Below are 23,151 nucleotides of genomic sequence, written 5' to 3'. Positions count from 1 at the left end.
ATCTGGTATTTTAAAAAACAAGAGAGATGGCAGGGCTGGCTCCTTAGTCAGTTACATGAACGACAGTGGGTCTGGGAGGTTGATCACACTTAGAACAGTACGCTGGCCACACAGACTGAGGCATGCTTTTCTAACTGTGACCTGGGAGACGGTTATGTGACTGATGGGGACTGGGAAGGTGACAGAGGCCTTTCTCATTCTCTGTGTGCTTGCGGGGAGGCCACTGAGGAGGAAAAGGCTGTTTACGTTTCTCAGCCACCACACGGCAATCAGAAGATGACCTTGAATTCAACAGCGAACATGAAAAATCCCGCAGCGGCAGCGGTAGCCTAGGCTTCACTCTGACTCTGCTCAATGGTCTCTGAACATTCATTCCTCTTTGCTACGGCTTCCCTTGCCCACATTCTTCCTCCCTGACATAGGCACCCACGGGGATAGAGGGTGTTTTCATGCTTCTGTCATCACCATAGCAACAGCTTCTCTTCTCCCTGGAAGGCTGGAAGCCCTGCAGTGCTCTGTGCTGAGAATGCAAAGAGGGAGCACTTGCTCTGTGCTCCAAAATATATGCACACACACACTCCTTCAAGGACATCGCAATGAGAATCACTGAGAAAATTAAGATGCTGACACCTGCTAACATGCAATTAGGGTAAAGACAGAAAGGAGGCAAATGACTATAAAAAGATATTTTGTAGATACCAATTCTTGAGGTTTTTTAACGTGAGATTTCTAAAGACTTTAAATCAAAATGCACTTCTCCTTTGATGAGGCCACAGGCACAGAAAAATGACATTAAGTTATTTTAGCAAAACATATAAAAGCACTAAACAAGTAATGTGTGGTTTCCAGAAGTGGAGGCACTCAAAGCTTATTTATGATCCTTTACAGTTTGTGAACAGGGTTAGGCTGTGATGAGACTGATATATTGTGGCCACAAAAACCATGGAACATGGTCAGACTTCTACTTTAATCAAGTGACATGTTTATTTTTCTACAAGGACAGTAGTAAATGGTGACAGCTCCGAACTTCAGGCCTGCCTGCTGCACTGGAGGTGGGTGGCGTGATCAGGCCTCAAAGGTTAGTGCCCTCCCAAGAAGACAAAAAATATTACCAATGAGTCGTTAAGACAAATCATGGGTTTTTAATCTTCATTTTGCAACTAATTCTGAGATCTACAGCAAAATGTACTATCGTTTTTGTTCCTAGGCCCTTTCTACATTCATCTCTTTGAATAGCATTCCTTGGGATACCAATACTTTTGGATAGAGATTAAAAAAAAAAAATCAATGAAAACCCAGAGAGGAGGGGGCAAAGAAGTGTTGTAAACTAGGCCATTGAGACTTTGGAGGGCAAACCCACAGGCAGCCGTCTTTAGGACAGCTCTCCACAGGGTAGCACAAGGTCCCTCTCTGAACTTGAACAATGTGGGCTGCAGTGGGAGCAACAATTTCTTACAGAACAAATTCACTAGCAAAAAAATCTCCTTTACATTATAACATGCTGGTAGAAATGAGTTTTTAAAAATATATATATTTTTATTGATTTCAGAGAGGGAGGAAGGAGAGATAGGAACATCAATGGTGAGAGAGAATCATTAATCAGCTGCCTCCTGTACGCCCCCACACTGGGGATCGAGCCCGCAACCCAGGCATGTGTCCCAACTGGGAATCCAACCATGACCTCCTGGTTCACAATCACTGAGCCACACTGGCCAGGCAGAAATGAGGTTTTTTTAAAATACATTCATGTGCCACATAACATTTTGGTCACCAACCATATACGATGGTGGTCCCTAAGATTATAATGGAAAAACAAATCTAATGTACTGCCAGTCATATAAAAGTGTAGCACATACAGTTACATACAGTACATACTTGATAATAAACAAGTATGTTACTGGTTTATGTATTTACTATACTTGAAAAAAAAAAGATTTAAAAATTCATTTTTAGAGAGAAAGGGAGAGGAAGAGAGAGAAACATTGATGTGAGAGTGAAACATCCATCGGCTTCCTTGTGCACAACCACCTACTGGGGACTGAGCCTGCCAACCCGGGCATGTGCCCTGACCCAGAAGCGAACCAAACTGAACTAGCAATCTTTCAGGGCAGGGGCTGACACTCACCCAAGCCAGACCAGCCAGGTCTATACTATACCTTTAATCATTATTTTAGAGTGGACTTTGTGATTTTGCATAGTAACCTGCGGTACAGGTTTGTGGGCTGGGAGCAGTAGGTTACATCACATAGCCTAAGTGTGAGGTAGGCAGTACCATCTAGGTGTGATGCTTGCACGATGAAATTGCCTGAAGACACATTTCTTAGAACCTGTCCCCATCTTTAAGCAGCACATGACTGTACATGATTTGAAAAACGAAGGTAACTGAGGAGTCATCTTTTGGTCCCCCGTCTGCCTACTTTAGGGGAACTCCATGCTCTTATGGTAGATTTGACAAACTTGGGAGAAGTCCCTCCTTCTAAGAATTCCTGTCCTCACCTGAACCAGCACGCACCTGCACACCTGTCAGCATCAGTCTCCGCCTGTTTCCTGAGTGAGGCAGTGCCAGGCACTGGAGTAAGCTTACCCACCTTGTGCCTCAACTCCACCCCCCGCCAGCTTTACTGAGATACAACTGACATGCCATTTACTTTCCACCAAAGCTCTACGATGGAGGTACAACTGTCTTCATTTTACAGACAGAAAGTGTGGCTCAGGGAGATGACCCTAGGTCACAAAGCCAAGAAGTGGAAGCACTGGAATTAAAGCATGAGCAGTTTTAATGTCAAAATCCCTGTCTTCATTACTGGGCAAGACTGTCTCCTTAGCTGCAATGTTAGTGAGAGCCATGATTTCTCTACTATTCTAGCACAGTGCCGGACCCAGAGTAGCGAGTAGCCCATCAATAAATATTTCTCACATACTGTCTTCAAAAGAACTCGCAAAACAGAGAACTCACTAATCAAGAACAGCAAAAGGACTTTTCCTAAGCAATGCTGACAGAGGAGAAACTCAAAGCCTCTTCATTCTGAACTGAATAGGAAATTCTGATTTGTCTCTGGGAAGGTGGCAACATTTTAACCATCTTTTCTTCACTGGGGGCAAGGCAGAACAATGCCCATTTCCTGGGGGTCGGGGAATGAGCCCACACTGGCAGCTCAGCCTGCCAGATGCCTCACCGGCAGGTGCACTGCACCACCTGGCCGAGAGGCAGCAGTCAACCTTTGAGAGTTTGAAGGGCAGGAATCTGAGGGCTGCGCCAGCCCTCAGGAGGGTCAGGCATGGCGGTGCCGCCTGAGCCCTCACTTCAGTCCCCTTGCCTCTTCCAAGGCCGGCCCGGAGGGAGAGGCAGCTATTTTCACCACTCAATGCCCAAATCAAGGGATAAAGAGTATGAAATATAGGAATAAAAACTATTTCTGTAGGGCTGATCAGAAACAAAAACAAATGTTTTATCCAGATTGGCGTTTTTGTTGGCGTTGGTGGTATAGTGGTGAGCATAGCTGCCTTCCAGATTGGCGTTTTAGTTTAACAGATGTACAGTTTCACCTTTCCCTTTTAAAATAAGCACTGCAAACAGCAGCAGATAAGGTATTTATTTGGCTTTTATTGGAAAGGTAGGGTGGGGAGAGAGGTAAGCAGTATTTGTGTTTGTTGCTTTTACCCACTGGAAGAACCAGGTTCTCTCATCACAGTGCTTGATGTGAAACGTCAAGTAAGGGAGCATGTGTGATTATCAGCCCAAATCTCTCCAGAACCCAGGAGGCCTGTGATGAACAGATTCACTATGCTGTTTGCTGTGGGGAATTTTAAAGAATGGAAACTGACAAAAATACTGAAACCTCACTGCTCTGATGCCAGCTCTACTCAGTGCTTGATGGGAGGGTGGCTCACTGGGATGGGGTTTGGGATCCACTCTGGAATTACATTGGGGTAGAGAGGTCTCCCTTCGGGTTTTAGCCCCCCAGTTTACCATCACCTGATGTCACACTTCAGTGTCCACTTCACAGGGAAGGGCTCTGCAAGGCACTCATGAATATCACTGCGGCCTGAGGTCTTAAGCTATTCAGCCCAAACCCTCACGCTCTGAAGGAAGCACCTCCGAGCAGGAGAGAAACAGGGCAGGCTGAAGGTCAGAGAAGGACCCCTCCCGCACTTCTTTTGTGGACTTGCATTGCGTACCATGGACTTCCACACCAGCAAATAAATGAGTGCTCCGTTGGGGACTTAAAACTCTCTTTGTTACCTAGACATTTAGTTCTTGTCAACGTTACTTCCTGAATAAAGGTCTTCCCTGACAGCGGAACAAGAGGATCCAGATTCATTCGTATCTAGATCAATGTCAAGTCCTGTGCTCTGCACAGGAGTCAGCTGACTGGCTGGGCCTCAAATCACAGTGCTGCTAACCAGTGCCAGCCGTCCACAGTCACAGCTGGTCCCGCCTCATTTACATTCTTTTCACGCAGGCGTCCATCTACTGGAGGGGCTGCAGATGCCTGGTTTTATAAAGCAACACACTGGTTCACTGCAGATGTGAATTTCAGTTAGATTTCATTTCTGTGGCATCAATAACACTGAAAGCTACATAGGATAGGAAGGGGCCTGGAAAGGGTGTGAAAAGATGAGCAGGGAAGAGAGTTGGCGGGTGAGAAAGATACATTAAAACCAAATATAAGTGACACCTGGAAGAGATGAGTGGTTACACCAGGGGTCCTCAAACTACGGCCCGCGGGCCACATGCAAATACAAATACTGTATTTGTTCCTGTTTTGTTTTTTTACTTCAAAATAAGATATGTGCAGTGTGCACAGGAATTTGTTCATAGTTTTTTTTTAAACTATAGTCCAGCCCTCCAACGGTCTGAGGGACAGTGAACTGGCGCCCTGTTTAAAAAGTTTGAGGACCCCTGGGTTACACCTTCACTTTCTCAGGCTCCCCTACAAGACACGGAACTCAGTGTTCTTCAGTTACTCTCATTCAAGTCTCACCACCTGATGGCCTCTTTTCTTCAGCCCTTGCCTTGCCTCAGGAGTACTCTTAAACTTCCACCTGGTGGCCCTGGCTACCTTTCTGGAAAGCTCTACTTTCTTATGAAGCAAAGTTATGGTTCTGGAAAAATAGAAAAGACTCAACAAGGAGATTTCTGACCCTAAGAATAAATATTCCAGAAGCATTGCTTTCAAATTTCCTTTTCTCCAACACTGCATTCCCACACCCAACACATTCCTAAGAGCAACATGCTGAAAAAAAACTGATGAATCCTTTATCAGAAAAAACAGGGCGGGTGGGCACTGAGGGCTGTGACATAGAATTCCAAAACATCAGTGACACAAAGACTCTTTCCTCGTTTCATCAGGGATAGTGTCTTATTTTTGAGGAATTTCCGGGGAATGATTGCAGGCACTTGAGCCCTCCTCCAGAGACTGTATTAATATAAACGCCTCATCTCAGAGTGACAAGTTCCTGGAAATCGAACTGGAGTTTAGATTACTGGCAAAATCACTACAGTGAGGAAGCTGATGCCCTTAGTCTCACATGGACCAAAATTAGTTCAGGATGAACGGTTGGTTTAGCCACGTAACTGAGAGAAAGGCTGTCATAAGGAGAGTCTGGCTGAACAACACGACATCTCGGACATTACATTCTGAATGCATGCAGTGGTTTGCTTTGGTATTAAGCCTAAAAGAATTCTGTACATGCTGCTTACAAGACAATGTTTTACTGACACACACATTTTAAAATGCCCAAGAGAAAAACCTTTCCTCACGGAGCATCAGTGCCACCTAGTGGCCACTCTTTCCATAACTCATAGTAAGGATGGACCTCGGTTGTAAATGCAAGCTCTCCATTCAAAGGACAGGGTGGAAACTTCTCTGCAACCTGCTGTCACTGCCTCAGGTTCCCATAAGACATGATTTTCACTTTATTTTCTACGGGGGGCCATACGCTAGAAGACCTTCCCCTAACAGTAGAAAACAAGTCTAGAGTGTGAACGGTATTATCCACAGGCAAGGGTCACATTCTGAAGCATACTGTAATGGACAACGCCTTAATGATGTAAAACATAACTGAGAAACATAATATTTGAATAAATGTAAAGACATACTTTAAACTTAGATAGCAAGACTCAATATTTTTAAGGTAATAATTTCCCTAAACTCATCTATACATTTGATAAGATTCTAATTAAAATGCTACCAGCTGTTCTCTAATTCCTAGCTGGCCCCAGCTCCATCCCCGCTGCTTCCTAGTCCTCTCTGTCTGCCCCCTTTCAATGCTTTTTACTCCAAACTGCACAATCTTCCCCAGCCTTGGTCTCTCCTCCTGTGTTCCTGAGCCTAGTCACTTACTACCCCTCCCCTGGGAACTGGCAACTGGCTTCTCAGGTCATTTCACTAAGGACATTCCCTTTGCAGAGACTACATTTCACTTGTAGTGACCACATTCCATGACCTCCCCTCCGGTTAAGCATAAAGAAGTCTCCGCCCAGAAAAAGCCCGCCAAAAGGCCTTTAAAAGCCACTGACCCCATCACTGGGTGCTGGAGCCATCCAGGCTCAGCCACCTGGTGTGTGGATGATCCCTCACCACTCTGGCCACGTGTGTTCCTCCTTCAGCGACCTAACACTTATCAAATAATAGAGCACCTACTATGTACCAGCCATTGGAAAACATATGCATACCCTCAAAACGCAACATGTCCAAAACAGAATTGATCTTCTCTCCTGGGATCTTTATTTCTATTCTATTTCCAATTTTGAGTGAACAGCGCCATCATCCACTTAGTAGCCCAAACCAGAGCGGGGACTCATCTGGACTTCTCCCCACCCCCCAGTCAGAATATTTCTTTCTAACCCTGTCTCCCTCTTACTTTTCAAATCAAATCAAATCTGCTCCTTTTCTCCACAACCACCACCCCCCCACACACCGCATTAGTGTTGGTTCTCATCATCTGCATTACTCAGAATGTACCAGGTGATGCTGTTGGGAACAAACTCAAAACTCAAAACAAAGACATTTCTACAAGTCTATCCTGGCAGAAGGAAAAGAGACAGTGAACTATATGCTCCTTTTTCTTAAAATTGTGGTAAAAGACAAATAACATAAAATCCACCCTATTAATACATTTTTTTAAGTGCACAGTTAAGTATTGTTAACTATATGAACATAGTTATACAGATATTTTTTAAAATATATTTTTATTGATTTCAGAGGAAAGGAGAGGGAGAGAGAGATAGAAACATCAACGACGAGAGAGAATTATTGATCAGCTGCCTCCTGCACCCCCCACACTGGGGATTGAGCCTGAAACCCAGGCATATATCATGACCTGGAATCGAACTGTGAACTCCTGGTTCATAGGTCAATGCTCAACCACTGAGCCACGCTGGCCAGGCAAGATCTTTGGAACTTTCAAATCTTGCATAACTAACATTCCACACCCACTGCATGAAAACTATTTCCCCCTCCCCCAGCTCCTAGCAACCACTTGCTACTTTCTGCTTCTATGAGTGACTACTTTAGATACAACCTGAAAGTGGAATCATACAGTATTTGTCTTTTTGTGACTGGCTTATCTCAGCATAATGTATTCAAAGTTCATCCATGTTGTTGTATGTGTCAGAATTTCCTTCTTTTTTAAATGCTGAATAATATTCCACTGTATGGATAGACTACATTTTCTTTATCCATTCATTCACTGATAGACATTTAGACTGTTTCCATTATCTTGCTTATTGTGAATAATGCTGCAATGAATATGGAAGTGCAAATTCTTTTCAAAATCTGTTTTTGTTTATAAAAATGTTTTTATTGATTTTGTTTTTTTAAGAGAGAGGAAGGGAGAGGGATAGAGAGATAGAAACATCGATGAGAGAAAAGAAACATCATGGTCAGCTGCCTCCTGCAGGTCCCCTACTGGGGATCGAGCCCAAAACCCAGGCATATGCTCTGACCGGGAATTGAAATGGCTGGCTAGCTCAGTTGGTTAGCATATTGTCCTGATATGCCAAGGTTGTGGGTTTGATCTCCGGTCTGGGCACTTACAAGAAACAACCAATGAATCCATAAATAAGTAGAATAACAAACTGATATTTCTCCCTCCCCCTCCCCCTCTGTCTCTTTAAAAATCAAGAAAAACAGCCAGGCGTGGCTGTGTTTGAGCGTCGACCTATGAACAACGTTCAATTCCTGGTCATGGCACATGCCCAGGGTTGCAGGCTCAATCCCTGGTGTGGGGCATGCAGGTGGCAGCCGACCAATGATCCTATCTCATCATTGAGGTTCCTATCTCTCTCCCCCTCTCCTTCCCTCTCTGAAATAAATAAATATATATGTGTGTATACACACACACACACACACACACACACACAAATAAATAAGTTAATTAATTAATTAATTAAAATCAAGAACAACAACAACTCTAAGTGATAGCTCACAAATTTTAAGACATTCTTAGTACACAGAATAAGAGTCTGGATAAAGAGAAGATTTTCAACAGTGAGGTGACTGAATAGCTTTGGTCTCACCCAACACAATCAGTTCTTATGAGAACAGCTGAGTGAATATACCAGACATGATAATATGCCACCACAATGCCCAGCTCTTTAATCAAAGAAGTGAGGTTAGGACTTTGAAAATGGCAGAGTATTAAACTATTTCGGCACAATAGGGTGGTGAAAAGAGAAACCAAGAATAATGCTGGCTCTGTGGAAGAAACACAAACCTCTTCACATCTCACATTACAATACAGGAAGATGGCATAGAACAGAGATCCAGAACCCTGTGACTGCAATTCCACCATCTCTGAAACCATGTCAACCACCATTCACAAAGTACTGATTTTCATTTGCTTTCACACACACACAAAACAGCACTCAAACCCTTCTCACAGGTCAGCACACAGATAACCAGTAGATATGCGGGCCATTAGGGTAGCTCATACCTTAATTCAAATATAAATGTAGAAAAAAATGTGCCTCCCTACCTTTCGGCAGCGAGGATTGGGACAGCTGAACCTCTTCACGTCACTGTCCAACAGAGCAGGGAAGCTGCAGGAGGGGCACCTGGAGTCCGACAGCAGAAGAATGTCACTCAGAATAGCAAACCCTGATGTGGCTCCATGTAACTGTTCAAACTACGACGGACTTTTCAGCTCTCGGCCACATCTCCTTTCACTCCTTACTTGTCATTAAAACATGGACTGAGGCCTGCCTTTGTGCTGGCCCTGACCAGAAAACGCAGGGACCATTCTGCGTCCTGCCTCAGTCAGTGCAAACCATCCAATAAACATACGATTCGGAGAACGCCTCACACCTGTCACCTTTCCTCCAGCCCCATGTACAATGTAGTGCCTATAAGCCAGAGAAGCCAAGGGATATAGGCAAAAATCCGAAGTGCAGATTTTTTCCCATTAATAAAATTATTCTTTTATTGCTCAGCAAGAAATGACAGAAAAAATGGAAGTCATAGCTTTGTTACAGGATTTTCATCACCTGATGACAGTACAGTGCTCAGGCAGCTTTCCTAGTGGAGAAAGAGTTGACAGACGACACTTCCCAACTCTGACACTCACCGGACCAGCTCATCAGCATAGGCTGCAGTGACCTCTTCTTCGGCCTTCCGCTCATAGTATTTACACAGGATGGTCTGGGGTAGCACCTTCTCCAGTTCGCTGGTTGGGAAGGAACATGTGCAGCTGCCTTCCATGCAGCTAAGCTCTGACTGGAATGAGGAGGTCAGGAGGTAAAGAGAGAAAAAAATAAGAAAATTTAACCAAGGCTTCAAAAAACGAAAAGCCTCAGTAGTTACATGCATCTAAGCAAATAAATCATGATTAAGAACACAGGTTCTGAGATTATAATCTGTCTTCTGAGAAACCATACTCCAAACAACAAGGAAACCATGAAACAAAAACACAAAGCCCAGCCCTAACCGGTTTGGCTCAGCGGATAGAGCGTCGGCCCGCGGACTGAAGGGTCCCAGGTTTAATTCCGGTCAAGAGCATGTACCTGGGTTGCGGGCACATTCCCAGGAGGGGGCGTGCAAAAGGCAGCTGAATCGATGTTTCTCTCTCATCGATGTTTCTAACTGTCTATCCCTCTCCCTCTCCCTCTCTGTAAAAAATCAATAAAATATATTTAAAACAAACAAACAAAAAACCCCCACAAAGTCCATATTTGATTTTCCCAAAAGACCTCTATCAGCCCGAACCACAGTGCAACACGATGGAAAGGGGATGAGGAAGGGTAAAAGGCTTAGCAGACGGGAGGGAAGGTCACAGCGTAGTGTCTGAAAGGTGATACCCGTGAGCAGCAAGCTGGTTCCCTCTGCAAAGGCTGGATGTCTACACACCTTGGAAGGCAGATGTGAGTGGTAGGAGGGGAGGGAACCGACAGGAATATAAACGAAAAACTGGAGGATTGTTTGAAAAGCCCCCAGTTCCTACTCCTTCAGATGGTGTCAGGTGACTAAAACTCTTCCAGGAGAAAGAACAGTCTCTGGAACAGCTGGACCAGAGGGCTCTGGACTTCATCTTCAAAGCCACTTACAGCAGGTTGAGCCCTCACACCACAGCACTTGGACCAATTTTGCTGCTCTTGCCCATTTTTAAGAACCCTTGTAATGATAGTGGGCCCACCTGAATAATCCAGGACAATCTCCCTATTTTGAGGTGCTCCGATTAGCAACCTCAATTTCCCTTTGCCATAGAAGGTAGCATATGCACAGGTTCTGGGGATAAGGAGGTGGACATCTCTGGGGGTTGGGGACATTATTTCACCAATCACATCCCCTCTGCTCATTATTATTACTCAGTCCTTCACTAAACCATAACTGACTTTAGAATAATTGATGAGTGATCTGATTATTGGTTGGGTGTTTAGGAAAATCAACTTTGGTTTTAAAGTATTCATCCAGGCAAAACAAAACTCCTTGCCGTATTACTGTTCTAGTGTCAAGAGAAACTGACTCTAGTAAGAGAAATGTGGTCTTGTATAAAATAGTTACTAATTTTAATCCTATATAATAAAAGGTTAATATGCAAATTATTCCCTTGGGAGTTCGACTGACCAGGAGTCTGACTGCTTGCTATGACGTGCACTGACCACCAGGGGCCGGCACAGAACAAAGGAAGGCCCCAGCCGGCAGCTGGGGGAAGGAAGGCCTCGACCAGCCCTGATCAGCCCTGATCAGCCCTGATTGCTGGCCAGGCCTAGGGACCCAACACGTGCACGAATTTCTTGCACCGGGCCTCCAGTACAATTATAAAGTCCTTAAAAAAAAATCAGTTAAAATTACTAATTTGCACTCATATATTCAAACAGGCTGCAAAATTCTCTTTTTTATTTCATCCTTCATTTTTCTTTTTATATTTTTTATTGATTTCAGAGAGGAAGGGAGAGGGAGAGAGATAGAAATATCAATGATGAGAGAGAATCATTGATCGGCTGTCTTCTGCACGCCTCACAGTGGGGATCGAGCCCACAACCCAGGCATGTGCCCTAGACCGGAACTGAACCTAGGACCTTTCAGTCTGCAGGCTGATGCTTTAGCCACTGAGCCGAACCGGCTGGGGCTCAGCCTTCATTTTTCTCATGAACAGGATGAGGGAAGAAGCAGGTCCTCCCATGGCATGTAGGAACTCCACTAGCTGAAAAGACACCTGCTGTGCTCAGAACCAACACAATCACAAGTATCAGGGCCTGTCTAGGAATCAGACATTCATATGCCTTGGCAGCGTCCCACCTCCCTCCAGAAAAGGCACTTCCACCAGGTATTTACACTTGTCTATACATGTGGTCTCCTCAGACTCTGTGAATGTTTCTTATCTGTGGGCGCATTCCACAGTTCTTACCTTTCCAGATCCAAAGACGGCCTCCTGGGCATATCTGATGAGACACTCTTTGCAGAACAAGTGAGCATCTGCACACTGAGTCAGCTCCTCAAATGGAAATTCCCCATAGCAGCAGCGGCACTCAATCAGCTGGCCATCCTGCAGGCCGTCACAAACACACATGAAATTCCCCACATTCAAGTATAGGGACAACAGGTTTCATATTCCCCCACCCACATGCACCCAGAGGGAAAGAGCAACCCCTAGAAGCCATAAAACAACCATGAGCTGTTTTCTGCTGTATAAAGGTAGCTTGAGATGGCAGTACATCTTTTTTTTCAGCATAAATATTAATACACTAGAAGCCCTCTCACAATCCAGGACCCCTTGGGGGATGTCCAACTGCCAGTGTAGGCCTGATTCCAGGATAGGGCCTAAACCAGCAGTTGGACATCCCTCTCGCAATCGGGAACCGCTGGTTCCTAACCACTCACCTGCCTGCCTGCCTGATCACCCCTAACCACTTGCCTGCCTGCCTGAACTGGCCTGCCTGTCTGATCACCCCTAACCACTGGCCGGCCTGCCTGATTGCCCCTAACTGCTCGCCTGATCACCCCTAACCACCTCTGCCTCAGCCCCCGCCGCCATGGCTTCGTCCAGAAGGTTGTCCGGAAGGTCGTTTGGCTGTCCGGTCTAATTAGCATATTATGCTTTTATTATTATAGATAGTTAAAGAGAGTGAGATTTTCACTTTTTTTGTGTCGTCCTTTGTTTAACGTTATCATATTCATGAATTCTAAGGTGCTAGCAGAACTATACCCTCTGCAATCACATTATATTGCTAATAGGATTATAAGAGTCAGGGACAAGTGGCACGACCGATATTAGCTAAAAAGCTTCAAAAGTTGGATTTTCTCGCCTGGCTGCTGTGGCTTATTGGTTGAGTGTCAACCTATGAGCCAGGAGGTTCGATTCATGGTCAGGGCACATGCCCGGGTTGTGGGTTCGGTCCCCAGTGTGGGGTGTGCAGGAGGCAGCCAATCAGTGATGTTTCTATTGCTCCTTCCCTCTCCCTTGCTCTCTGAAATCAATTTTAAAAATATATATATTTTTAAAGTTGGATTTTCTCTTCTTGTTATAAGATAGTTGTGTTAGAACCGTGGTCGGCAAAGTGCGGCTCGCGAGCCACATGCAGCTCTTTGGCCCCTTGAGTGTGGCTCTTCCTTAGGAGTACCCTAATTAAGTTAATAACAATGTACCTACCTATATAGTTTAAGTTTAAAAAATTTGGCTCTCAAAAGAAATTTCAATCGTTGTACTGTTGATATTTGGCTCTATTGACTAATGAGTTTGCCGACCACTGTGTTAGAAGATCACATCTCAACCCAAACTTTATCTTAAGGAACCACCAAAGCTAACTACGGCAGCAATCACAATTCCTACCATGTATTATAAGAAAAGGCCGCTATGTGAGGAGCAGTGAAGAGTACAAAAGCCACCTGGCCCTCAGGTCATACAGATCTCTGCCTCTAACTCTAAGCATTACTTGATTCTAAATTTTCCTCTAAGAGTTCATTCCAACGGCTTCTAGGCGGTGTTCCTTAACAGGAACACTTCCATCATCTTCCCTTCAATTCTCATCCAGTCTGGTATTAAGAGCAACAATAATGTTTCAAGTGTCCGACTATAACATGGTACAAACTCAGCAGATCAACAGGAGATTATCCGGGAGCCAATGTGCCATCAAAATGCTGAGGACATGTGATAAGAGAAAACAGCCCATTAAAAATACCAGAATAAATGCATTGAGTTTTCAAAATACCTTTTGATACTGTTCTTCATTCATCTGCAGAGCAAGCAAAAAGTCTTCATGCTGAGGAACAAAATTCCAGACATGCAGATACAAATTTAGTAAAGATGCCACAAACCATTTAGAATTCATTGCCATAGACATAAAAGAGCTATTAGTAATAGTCATCTTTTCAGTTACATGGTTTACCAGTTTAAAATTTATCACATTTTGACCCCCCAAAAACGTTTTCCAATACTCTGACAAAGTGGCAAAAATGTGCAAAGTGCTTTTGCTGCACCCTATGGTCGCCTCAAGCGAAGCCCTTGTGCCACTGAATGGCAAGCTGCTGAATTAGGCACTTTAAAATGATTGACAGAAAAACTGTGATAATGCAAAATTAGGTATTTGGCAAACATTTTCTCAAAGGGAATGAAGTGATTATTTGTGACCAATGATAAAATTCTCAATCTCAAGCAGAAATTAGAATTTTTGAGAAGTCGTCTTGATCCATCTGTCACAGAGCTACCTGTCCACCTGTCATTAGGTGACATAGCCTTTTTGAAAAAATGTGTGCATGTTGAAGAAAATGATGACTATAATTTGGTACCACTGGCTTGACTCATGCTAAGGCACCATTGCTTTTGTTTTATTAGTATAAATTCAACACGGTGAAAAGGTAAATAATGTCTTATTACCACAAGAGATCTGACCTTGCAGACCCCTAAAGAGTCTTGGGGCTCTGGCTGTTGTGGCTCAATGGATTGAGCACTGTCCCGTGTGCCAAGAGGTTGCCGGTTTGATTCCCGGTCAGGGCACATTCCCAGGTTCTAGGTTCGATCCCTGGTCAGGGTGCATGCTGGAGGCAGCCAATCCATGTTTCTTCCCCCCTTCTCTCTCTCTCTCTCTCTCTCTCTCTCTCTCTCTCTCTCTCTCTCTCTCAAAAAAAAATCAATTATTAAAACAAGAGCCTTGGGGAAGTCAGGGGGATCCATGGGTCATACTTTCAGAGCTGCTGGTCTGGACAATAAGTATTAAACAACCAAGACACATAATCTGGTTGGCTGGCATCTGATGGAGATTTGGAAGAATTAAAGAGCTCAATGGCATCTTTCTCTGGTTTTTCTCCACCATTAGGGACTGAGGGGTCAAACACAGTGTGTGCTAAGCTCCAATTAAATTCTGTGCCATAAATCTGAGTCATGAAGCTGAGAACTTCAGTATTACAAAACTGTTTTCCTTTTAGAAACTTAATTTATTCACATCAATCACACAAAAGAAAGGCAAATCTTAAAGACAGTTTTATGCTAGCCCTAAAAGCAAACCAGAATCCCAGAAACACACTCCATGCACATCTTCCTACCTCTGCCATCTCTTTGACTTTCTGTTCATAGAACTCCTGCTCTTGCTGCACAGCTGGATGGAGGGAACGCCGGTCATAGGACCTACAATGCCGCCGCTTATTTTCCAGAAAGAACATCCTTTTTTCTATTTTTATGTCACCTACAAGATACGACAATGCAAAATCATGCAGACAACTGTTTGCTAGGAATACAGGCCAGCCATTCTGGTCTTCTGTGGCCTGGGCCCCACCTACTTTCTAGAAGTACGTTTCGTTCCTCTCCTGCACGCGCCACCATTTGGGGAAACAGAGCTCTAGTCCATCCCCTAACCTACATGCACTTTTTGACTTCCGTCTTTCCCCCCTTTTTATACTCCAACTGGAGCACCTCTCCTATACCATCAGTTTTGTGCTATGTGAATATACCAATTTATTATCCATTTTACTACTGAGGACAGGTGGGGTTACAGTTTAGGGTTAGTATAAATTGGGCTATTGAACATATGTCTACAATTCAGTCAAGCACACGGGAAGGAATGGAATTGCTGGATCAGCTTGGAAAACTGTGCCCGTTTCCCAATGTCATTCTTCCAATCTACACTTGCCCCCGACCAGCGATGTCAGCGAGTCCCAGTCATTCCACACCCACATCCACACCTGGTATCATCAGTGTTCAATTTTAGCCATTCTGTAGGTGCATGCACATGCGTTTTATGTATGTTTTTAAACTTTTTATCTTGAAGATTTCAAATACAAAAGCTGAAAGAATAAGACCTATATTCACAATAAATAACACTTAGAATAAAACACAACAGAATGATAAAATATTAAATAATATAAAATTGGTCTGTTCAGGTTTTCTATTTCTTCTGTTGATTGGTAATTTTCATTTTCTAGAAAACTGTCTATTTCATCCAGATTTTCTATTAACCCACAAAAACCTGTTCATAGTAAATCTTTTGATTTTATCAATATTTAATTTTATCAGGTTCCAGATACATTTTCTAGCATGGGCTAGAACTTCCAGGACTATGTTGAATAGCAGTGAATAGGACATTTTTTTTTTAAACTATATTTGTATTGATTTTAGAGAGGCAGGGAGGGGGGAGAGAGATAGAAACATCAATGAGAGAGAATCACTGATTGGCTGTCTCCTGCACGCCCACACTGGGGATTGAGCCCTGACTGAGAATCGAATCGTGACCTCCTGGTTCATAGGTCGATGCTCAACCATTGAGCCATGCCAGCCGGGCAGGACATCCTTTCCTTGCTCCCAATCTCAGAGGTGGGGGAGAAGGATTCACCTACCATTAAGTCTGATACTAGGAATAGATTTTATTGTAGACATTAGTAAGCTGAGAAAGCTCTTAATTCCTAACTTTCTGAGAGTTTTAATCATGAATAGGTGTTAAATATTGTTAAATGCCTTTTCTACATCAACTGATACGACCAGGTGATTTTTCTTTAGTCTATTAAATAGTGTATTGTACTGATTTGTTTTTGAATAATGAACCAACCTTACAGTTCTGGAATAAACTCCACTTGGTTTTGGTGCATACTAAAAATTATTTTTATGCCCTTGACAGTTGGGCTCATTTGGTTGAGCGTTGTCCTGAGCACTGAAAGGTCCCTGGTTTGATTCCCAGTCAGGGCACATACCCAGGTTGTGGGTTAGATCCCCAGTCAGGGTGCATGTGGGAGGCAACTCATCGATGTTTCTCTCACATCAATCAATGTTTCTCTCCCTCTCCCTCCCTCCCTCCCTCCCTCCCTCTCTCTCTCTCTCTCTCTCTCTCTCTCTCTCTTTCCCTCTCTCCCCCTCCCTCTCCTTTCCCCTCTCCAATCAATAAAAATATATCCTAAGGTGAGAGTTAAAAACAAAAGTTAAATGTATCTCTAATTTATAAATATTAAACTACTAATGTATATCAAGTGTATTTTCTATTTCTAACTTCCAATGTCCTTAAAGATGATTTAATAAGTGCAATATAAGAACCGGAATCTAAAATTAAAAGGGATATATCTGAAACAAGGGGCTAAAATGAAGTTAACAGGGAAAAATGTCAGATGCATCAAAACTGAGAGACTTTTTTAAAAAGCAAGGTGGGTGAACAGACAAGTTTATTTTTTTATTTTATTTTTTTTATATTTTATTTTTAATATATTTTATTGATTTTTTACAGAGAGGAAGGGAAAGGGATAGAGAGTCAGAAACATCGATGAGAGAGAAACATCGATCAGCTGCCTCTTGCACACCCCCTACTGGAGATGTGCCCGCAACCAAGGTATATGCCCTTGACCAGAATTGAACCTGGGACCCTTGAGTCCGCAGGCTGATGCTCTATCCACTGAGCCAAGCCGATTAGGGCGACAAGAGTTTAATGTGAGCCAAAAGTTGGACATATTTGATTTCACAAAGCAACAACATTCTTAGGCTGTATGGACTTATGTACAGACTCAAAATCCCAGCTGCTGTCTTTACACAGCAGATCTCACTTGGAATACTTTGTCTAGCCTGGTACACCCAAACTTTCAAAGAGATACATACTGACAAGCTAGTGAAGTGCACACAGAGAAGGAAAATCAAGACGATGAAGTGGCAACAGACCGATTCCAAGTCTTTTCAGAGGCAAGAGCTACAACCATAGCAGGAAATTTCCGAGGCAAGAGTGTGTGGGAAGGGGACGGTTTTGCACAGCAGCGTCACAGTTTGCCATTACCTTGTTCAAACTTGAAATCTATGTAAGAATACTGGTTCATTTCTTTTCTCTTTTTTCTTTTTCCACTGGTTTCTGGTGATAGCTCCTGCCATTTTTTAATGGCATCAGAAAAGGCCTAAAAATTGAGAAAGAAAAAGATTACCACTATAAATAGGACATGAGAATACCTGGAACACAGGCAACCCCCAAATTTCATTTTGCCTCAGTTTCAGCTTCTCCCCTGCATGGCTTACAGAAACAGGCAGTGGCAAAATAAACAGGTAGCATTTAATTATTTTTGTTTTCTCTGACTTTGATGAACTGCTACAATGGCAGAACCAAAATGCTTGCAAATTAAAGGGCAAGGTAAGTAAACAGAAACTGCTCAAACTGTCCTTGAATGAGTGCAGGTTAAATCACTAAACAAATGGCTAGGGAGCTGTACTGCACAGACATCCCCTATATGGTGTCATCCTGGTCATCACTCCCAGGCCCACTCCCCCACATTCCTTCGTTGCTTTCACCTTTGTCCTGGAGCACAAAGTTCTTATGCCAGTGATAATCCCATCTTCCATATCTTTTCGCTTTTCCCTTTTTTATTTAATATTATTATTTTTTGTTAATCCTCACCAGAGGAAATTTTTCCCCGTTGCCTTTAAGAGAGAGTGGGAGGAGGGGGGTAGAGAGAGAGAAACATCAATGTGAGAGAGACACATTGACTGGCTGCCTTCCACATACACCCCAACCAGGGGGCGGGGTATAAACCCACAATCCAGGTATGTGCCCTTGACCGGGAATCGAGCCCATGATCCTATGGTGTGTGGACGACACCCTAAACACTGAACAATACCAGCCAGGGCTTCTCCCCCTTTTTTTTGGATCTTCCCAATTAGCATTTAAATGTGCCTTCAGTCTTTGCCACTGAAGGTCTAGTTACATAGACGAGATAAGTTAGATGTTCAGAATTCCTTCTTTTCAAGACCTGCTAGTTAGAATTCACACCTACACACCTCAAAGACACCATGTCTACTTTTTCTTGCCCCGTAGCCTTTTTCTATGGTCTCTAGTGAAGACATCTATTATTTGAGACTGTTTCAACACCACGGTCTTCATTTCTTTCCTAGTGCTCTCATAGACATGCTCCTCTCTTATAATACTATGGTACTATTTTAATCTTTTTTAAAAATCTCCTCAAAAAGAAGGAACACTCTTTGGAAGGAAGTGAATTGTATCCATGATGCCAGTGTCCTCAAGGGGTAATAGCCAGGAAGGCTCAGAACCTCCCAGGGACAGAGGAACAGCAGACGCTGAAGCACAACTTTTCCTTTCACTATTTTCCAGCATCTCTCCCTCCAGCTTGCTCATGTTCACTAATCAATACCCACTGGCAGTATTAGTTCCAATGGAGAGAATCAAGAACACAGTCCAGTATAATTTTTAGGATATTTGTGAAAACCGTCAAAGTTCCTTTAAAGAATGACCTAAAGACACTATAATGGCCCTGGCCAGTGTGGCTCAATTGGTGGGCATCATCCCATGCACTGAAAGGTTGCTGGTTTGATTCCTAGTCAGGACACATGCCTGGGTTTCAGGTTTGATCCTGGTGGGGGGTCATGCCAGAGGCAGCTGAAACACAGCCATTGATGTGTCTCGCTCACATCGATGTTTTTTTTCTCTGTCTCCCTATTTCTCTAAGAAATCAATTAAAAAAATCATAAAAAAACACCACTGTAAGGGACATTTGATGACATAAAAGCTGAGGACAGAGACTGGAGCCTGGGGAGGGGAGAGTGAGAACTTATAGACTGAAGAGAAAATGAAATGATTCTTGGAATCTGCTTCAAAATAGTCTGGGAGGGAGGAAGTGGGTGGAGATCAAACAAGACTGGGCAATCGCTGATAATTACTGAAACTGAGTGATGGGTTAAGCATGGGTTTATTATAATATAATCTTTTAAAAAATATGTGTTTGATGCTTATTAATAATAAATGGGGGGGAAATCCAGGCAAATGTGATTGTCTTCACAGTGAACATACGTCCCCTTAGCTATCATCATGTCTGAGGAGCAGCACACACAGGGGAGACATGTTATTGCTATAACTACAAAGTGGAAGCCTTTTACATCCCTGTCCACCTGAATGTCGCTTTCTAGAGGGCAGGACTCTGCATCATCTGCACCGGCAGAGAGAAGTTGTAATTGAGGCGACCAGAACTCAGCCAACAGTGCTTTCCCTTCAACATGCCATCATTTTCATTTAAATAACATGTAAAGTTTCAAACTATCCACCAAAATAAACAGACACCATAAAGGGCCAGTAAGATAAGGAAAGGGCTAAGGAAGGTATAAATGAGGGAAACAGCCACAAAATTCTATAACCTCCTACCCAAGTAACAAGTGGGCCGTGGGATGATCAAACCTTTGGCAGGGACATTACTAATGAGGACCCCCCTTCCCCAATCACTTCTCCTCTGGGCTCCCTGGGAGCTCAGAAAACAAGCCAGGTCCCACTGCATCAGTACAGCGCTAAGCAGGGCCTCAAGATAAGAGTCCCAGCTTTCTTGCAGTTAATATTTTCAGAGGGAAGCTCATTCACTTTTCAGTGACAGTACAGGCATTCCCTAGTTAGTTAACCTGGGGAATGAGATTCAGAAATAGAAACCACTAACTCTGTATTCCCTTCAGCATAAATTCTCCTAAAATTAACCTACGATCAGGAGTTTGTTGACAGTTGCCTGGATCTTCTTGGCAATCTAAAGGTAGAAGGATCTGACTCAGCATGAAGTCACGTTCACCTGGGGTTCACCATCCTTCAGGTTAAGACGCAGTGGTGCTTGCACCATTAAGATAACTCCACATTTATTTGTCCATTGGAAAAAAGCATACTGTTTGCTGGGAACAAGAACTTCAGCAAGAGAAATGAATTTCATGGCAGGAGAGGAAGAGGAACAAGCCAAACACCTGTTGGTGCTCTCTTCTGTCCTGACCGCCACGAAACAGGTGCTGTGCAGATGTCACTAATGAGGCATGTCTGCGTTACCCGCTAGTGACCAGCACTCTTCTAAACCTTGGGACAAAGGCCCTCAAGGGGAGTCTTATTTAGGGCCCCAGAGTCCGTGGACGCTTTCCACGGACTGCCAACTCTCTTCTGAGGCAAACCACCACTCCCAGGGCAGTGCTGCGTTCCTGGGCTCTTTACAAACCCGCCTCAGGGACCTGATAGCTAAGCTACTTGGGACAGGATTGTGTGGCCTGCCCTAAGCCAGAAAGCACCTCAGGGAGGAGCAGCACGGGAACACATCCCGCATTTCAAGATAAAATACAGTACCCCTGTCTTTATGGTCAAGCCAGAACTTCCCTGCTTCTAATATATTATTTCTTTTCATTCAGTTCTTCCTAATTAGCAAATACCTTTGTCTATTTATCTTCACCCTGACAAACCCATTAGCCCTTTGCCATCATAAACCATGCCCGTTTCTACAAGCTGAACTCTTCCTTGGTTATTACAGGCAGTCGTCTTCCTGACCCCACCAGGAAGATGAAGGAGAGCACCTTTCGGGTGATTGCATAGTGTCCTTTGAGCTCATGCAGGGCCCACTTGATGTCCTGGCTGCTGAGCATTTTGAAGTCGGCCATCAGGAGGTCAGCAGCTTGGATGAAGCAGCGCTGGTCAAGAGGAGCCAATTTAGAATAGTCAAAGAAGTCTATCTTAGGCAACTGAAACGAGAGAGAGGCACAACATTAGAGGCCAGAGGAAATCATCTGAAGGATTGCTGACTAAAGAACAATCTCATTCCTAATTACTCATAAGGAGGTTACCAGCCCTGAATAGAGATGAAGAAATGGTGATTCAGAGAAGGTAAATGACTATCTGGAGTCTGGAGACTAGTTTTACTAGTAAAAAAGTATAGATGGGGATTTGAACCCAATCTTTCAGCCATCTTCTTTCCACAAAATGTTTAGAAAATTAAATTTTTCCTGCTATAAAATACGTAAAAGAGATAACTCAAAAGAATTTGTGGGGAACAGAAAGATGGAGCAACAGACCCCAATGAGGCAGTTCCAAACTATGTTTTCCTTCACCACTTATCTTAAATGCTCTTTTGCACCACAAATAAAGACAATGATTAAGATATATACATATTTTTTTGTTAATCCACATGGGAGGATATTTTTCCATTGATTCTAGAGAGAGTGGAAGGGAAGGGGAAAGGGAGAGAAAGAGGAGAGAGAAACATCAGTGTGAGAGTCACCTCAATTGGTTGCCTTCCACACGTCTTGACTAGGCTGGGGAAATTACAACCCAGGTATGTGCCCTTGACGGGGAATGGAACCTGCAACCGTAGGTTGCGTGGGCCAACGCTCTAACCACTGAGCAAGCACATAGGTCAGGCAAGAATTTTTTTAAAAATCTTCACCGGAGGATATGTTTATTGCTTTGAGAGGAAGGGAAAGGGGGGATGAGGGGGAGGGTAAGAGAGAGAAATGAACCTGCAACTTGGTATGTGCCCTGACTGGGAATCAAATATAGGCTGATGCTTCAAACAACTGAGCTACCAGCCAGGGTGATAATGATTAGGATTTAAAAAGTCAAACTTTAGCCGTAACTGGTTTGGCTCAGTGGATAGAGCGTCGGCTTGCGGACTGAAAGGTCCCAGGTTCGATTCCGGCCAAGGGCATGTACCTTGGTTGCAGGCACATCCCCAGTAGGGGGTGTGCAGGAGGCAGCTGATTGATGTTTCTCTCTCATCGATGTTTCTGACTCTATTCCTCTCCCTTCCTCTGTAAAAAATCAATAAAATGTATTAATAAATAAATAAAAAGTCAAACTTTTTATTTTGATACAGGATTTGGTTACACGGGTGTATGCATTGAATATAAATCTTACATCAAAACAATAAACAGTCCAGCGGATGTGGCTCAGTGGTTGCAGTTGGATTCTTGGTCGGGCACAGACCCAGGTTGTGGGCTCAATCCCCAGTGGGGGGCGTGCAGGAGGCAGCCCATCCATGATTCCCTCTCATCATTGATGTTTCTCTCTCCCTCCCTCTCCCTTCCTCTGAAATGAGTAATAAATAAATAAAAAACCAAAAAACCATAAACAGCCTTGGCCAGGTGGCTAAGTTGGATGGAGCATCATCCCATTCACGAAAAGGTTGTGGGTTCAATTCCCAGTCAGGGCATGTACCTGGGTTGTCAGTTCAATCCCTGGTTGGGGTGTGTATGGGAAGCAGTCAATCAATGTTTCTCTTTCTTTCCCCCTTCCTCTCTAAAATCAATAAACATATCTTTGGGTGAGGATAAAACAAACAAAAAACTATAAACAGATACTGAACTCTAGGCAATGATCTGCAGGCTGAAGTATGTTTTCGGCAGTATATCAATGCTTTTGAGATTTACTTTTAAATACATTATAATGAAATGAAATACAAGAGAGAGCTGCTGATGGACAGAGGGACAGATAGGTGGCAAAGTGGATACAGTAAAATGTTA

The 23,151-nt window shown here is 43.6% G+C and overlaps 1 protein-coding gene across 8 annotated transcripts in view; it reads right to left on the bottom strand.

Moving 5' to 3' along the window:
• Nucleotides 1-23,151, bottom strand: part of RNF216 (ring finger protein 216) — a 119,264-nt gene that overhangs the window by 69,600 nt on the left and 26,513 nt on the right. For 7 of the 8 annotated variants that reach the window (XM_059699354.1, XM_059699351.1, XM_059699359.1 and 4 more), the window contains 7 exons: nt 21,211-21,375; nt 17,681-17,795; nt 14,982-15,121; nt 13,652-13,702; nt 11,851-11,988; nt 9,571-9,719; nt 8,983-9,061 (listed from right to left, as the gene is read on the bottom strand). In XM_059699354.1, coding sequence (XP_059555337.1) covers nt 8,983-9,061; nt 9,571-9,719; nt 11,851-11,988; nt 13,652-13,702; nt 14,982-15,121; nt 17,681-17,795; nt 21,211-21,375 — 837 coding nt within the window. The remainder of the gene's footprint in view (nt 1-8,982; nt 9,062-9,570; nt 9,720-11,850; nt 11,989-13,651; nt 13,703-14,981; nt 15,122-17,680; nt 17,796-21,210; nt 21,376-23,151) is intronic. The other variant, XM_059699353.1, reaches the window with a different exon arrangement.

This window comes from Myotis daubentonii, chromosome 5, assembly GCF_963259705.1.
Source record: "Myotis daubentonii chromosome 5, mMyoDau2.1, whole genome shotgun sequence".
NCBI classification, from domain to species: Eukaryota; Metazoa; Chordata; class Mammalia; order Chiroptera; family Vespertilionidae; genus Myotis; species Myotis daubentonii.
The sequence above is the reverse complement of the archived record's forward strand: the minus strand, read 5'-3'. Positions and strand labels throughout refer to the sequence as shown.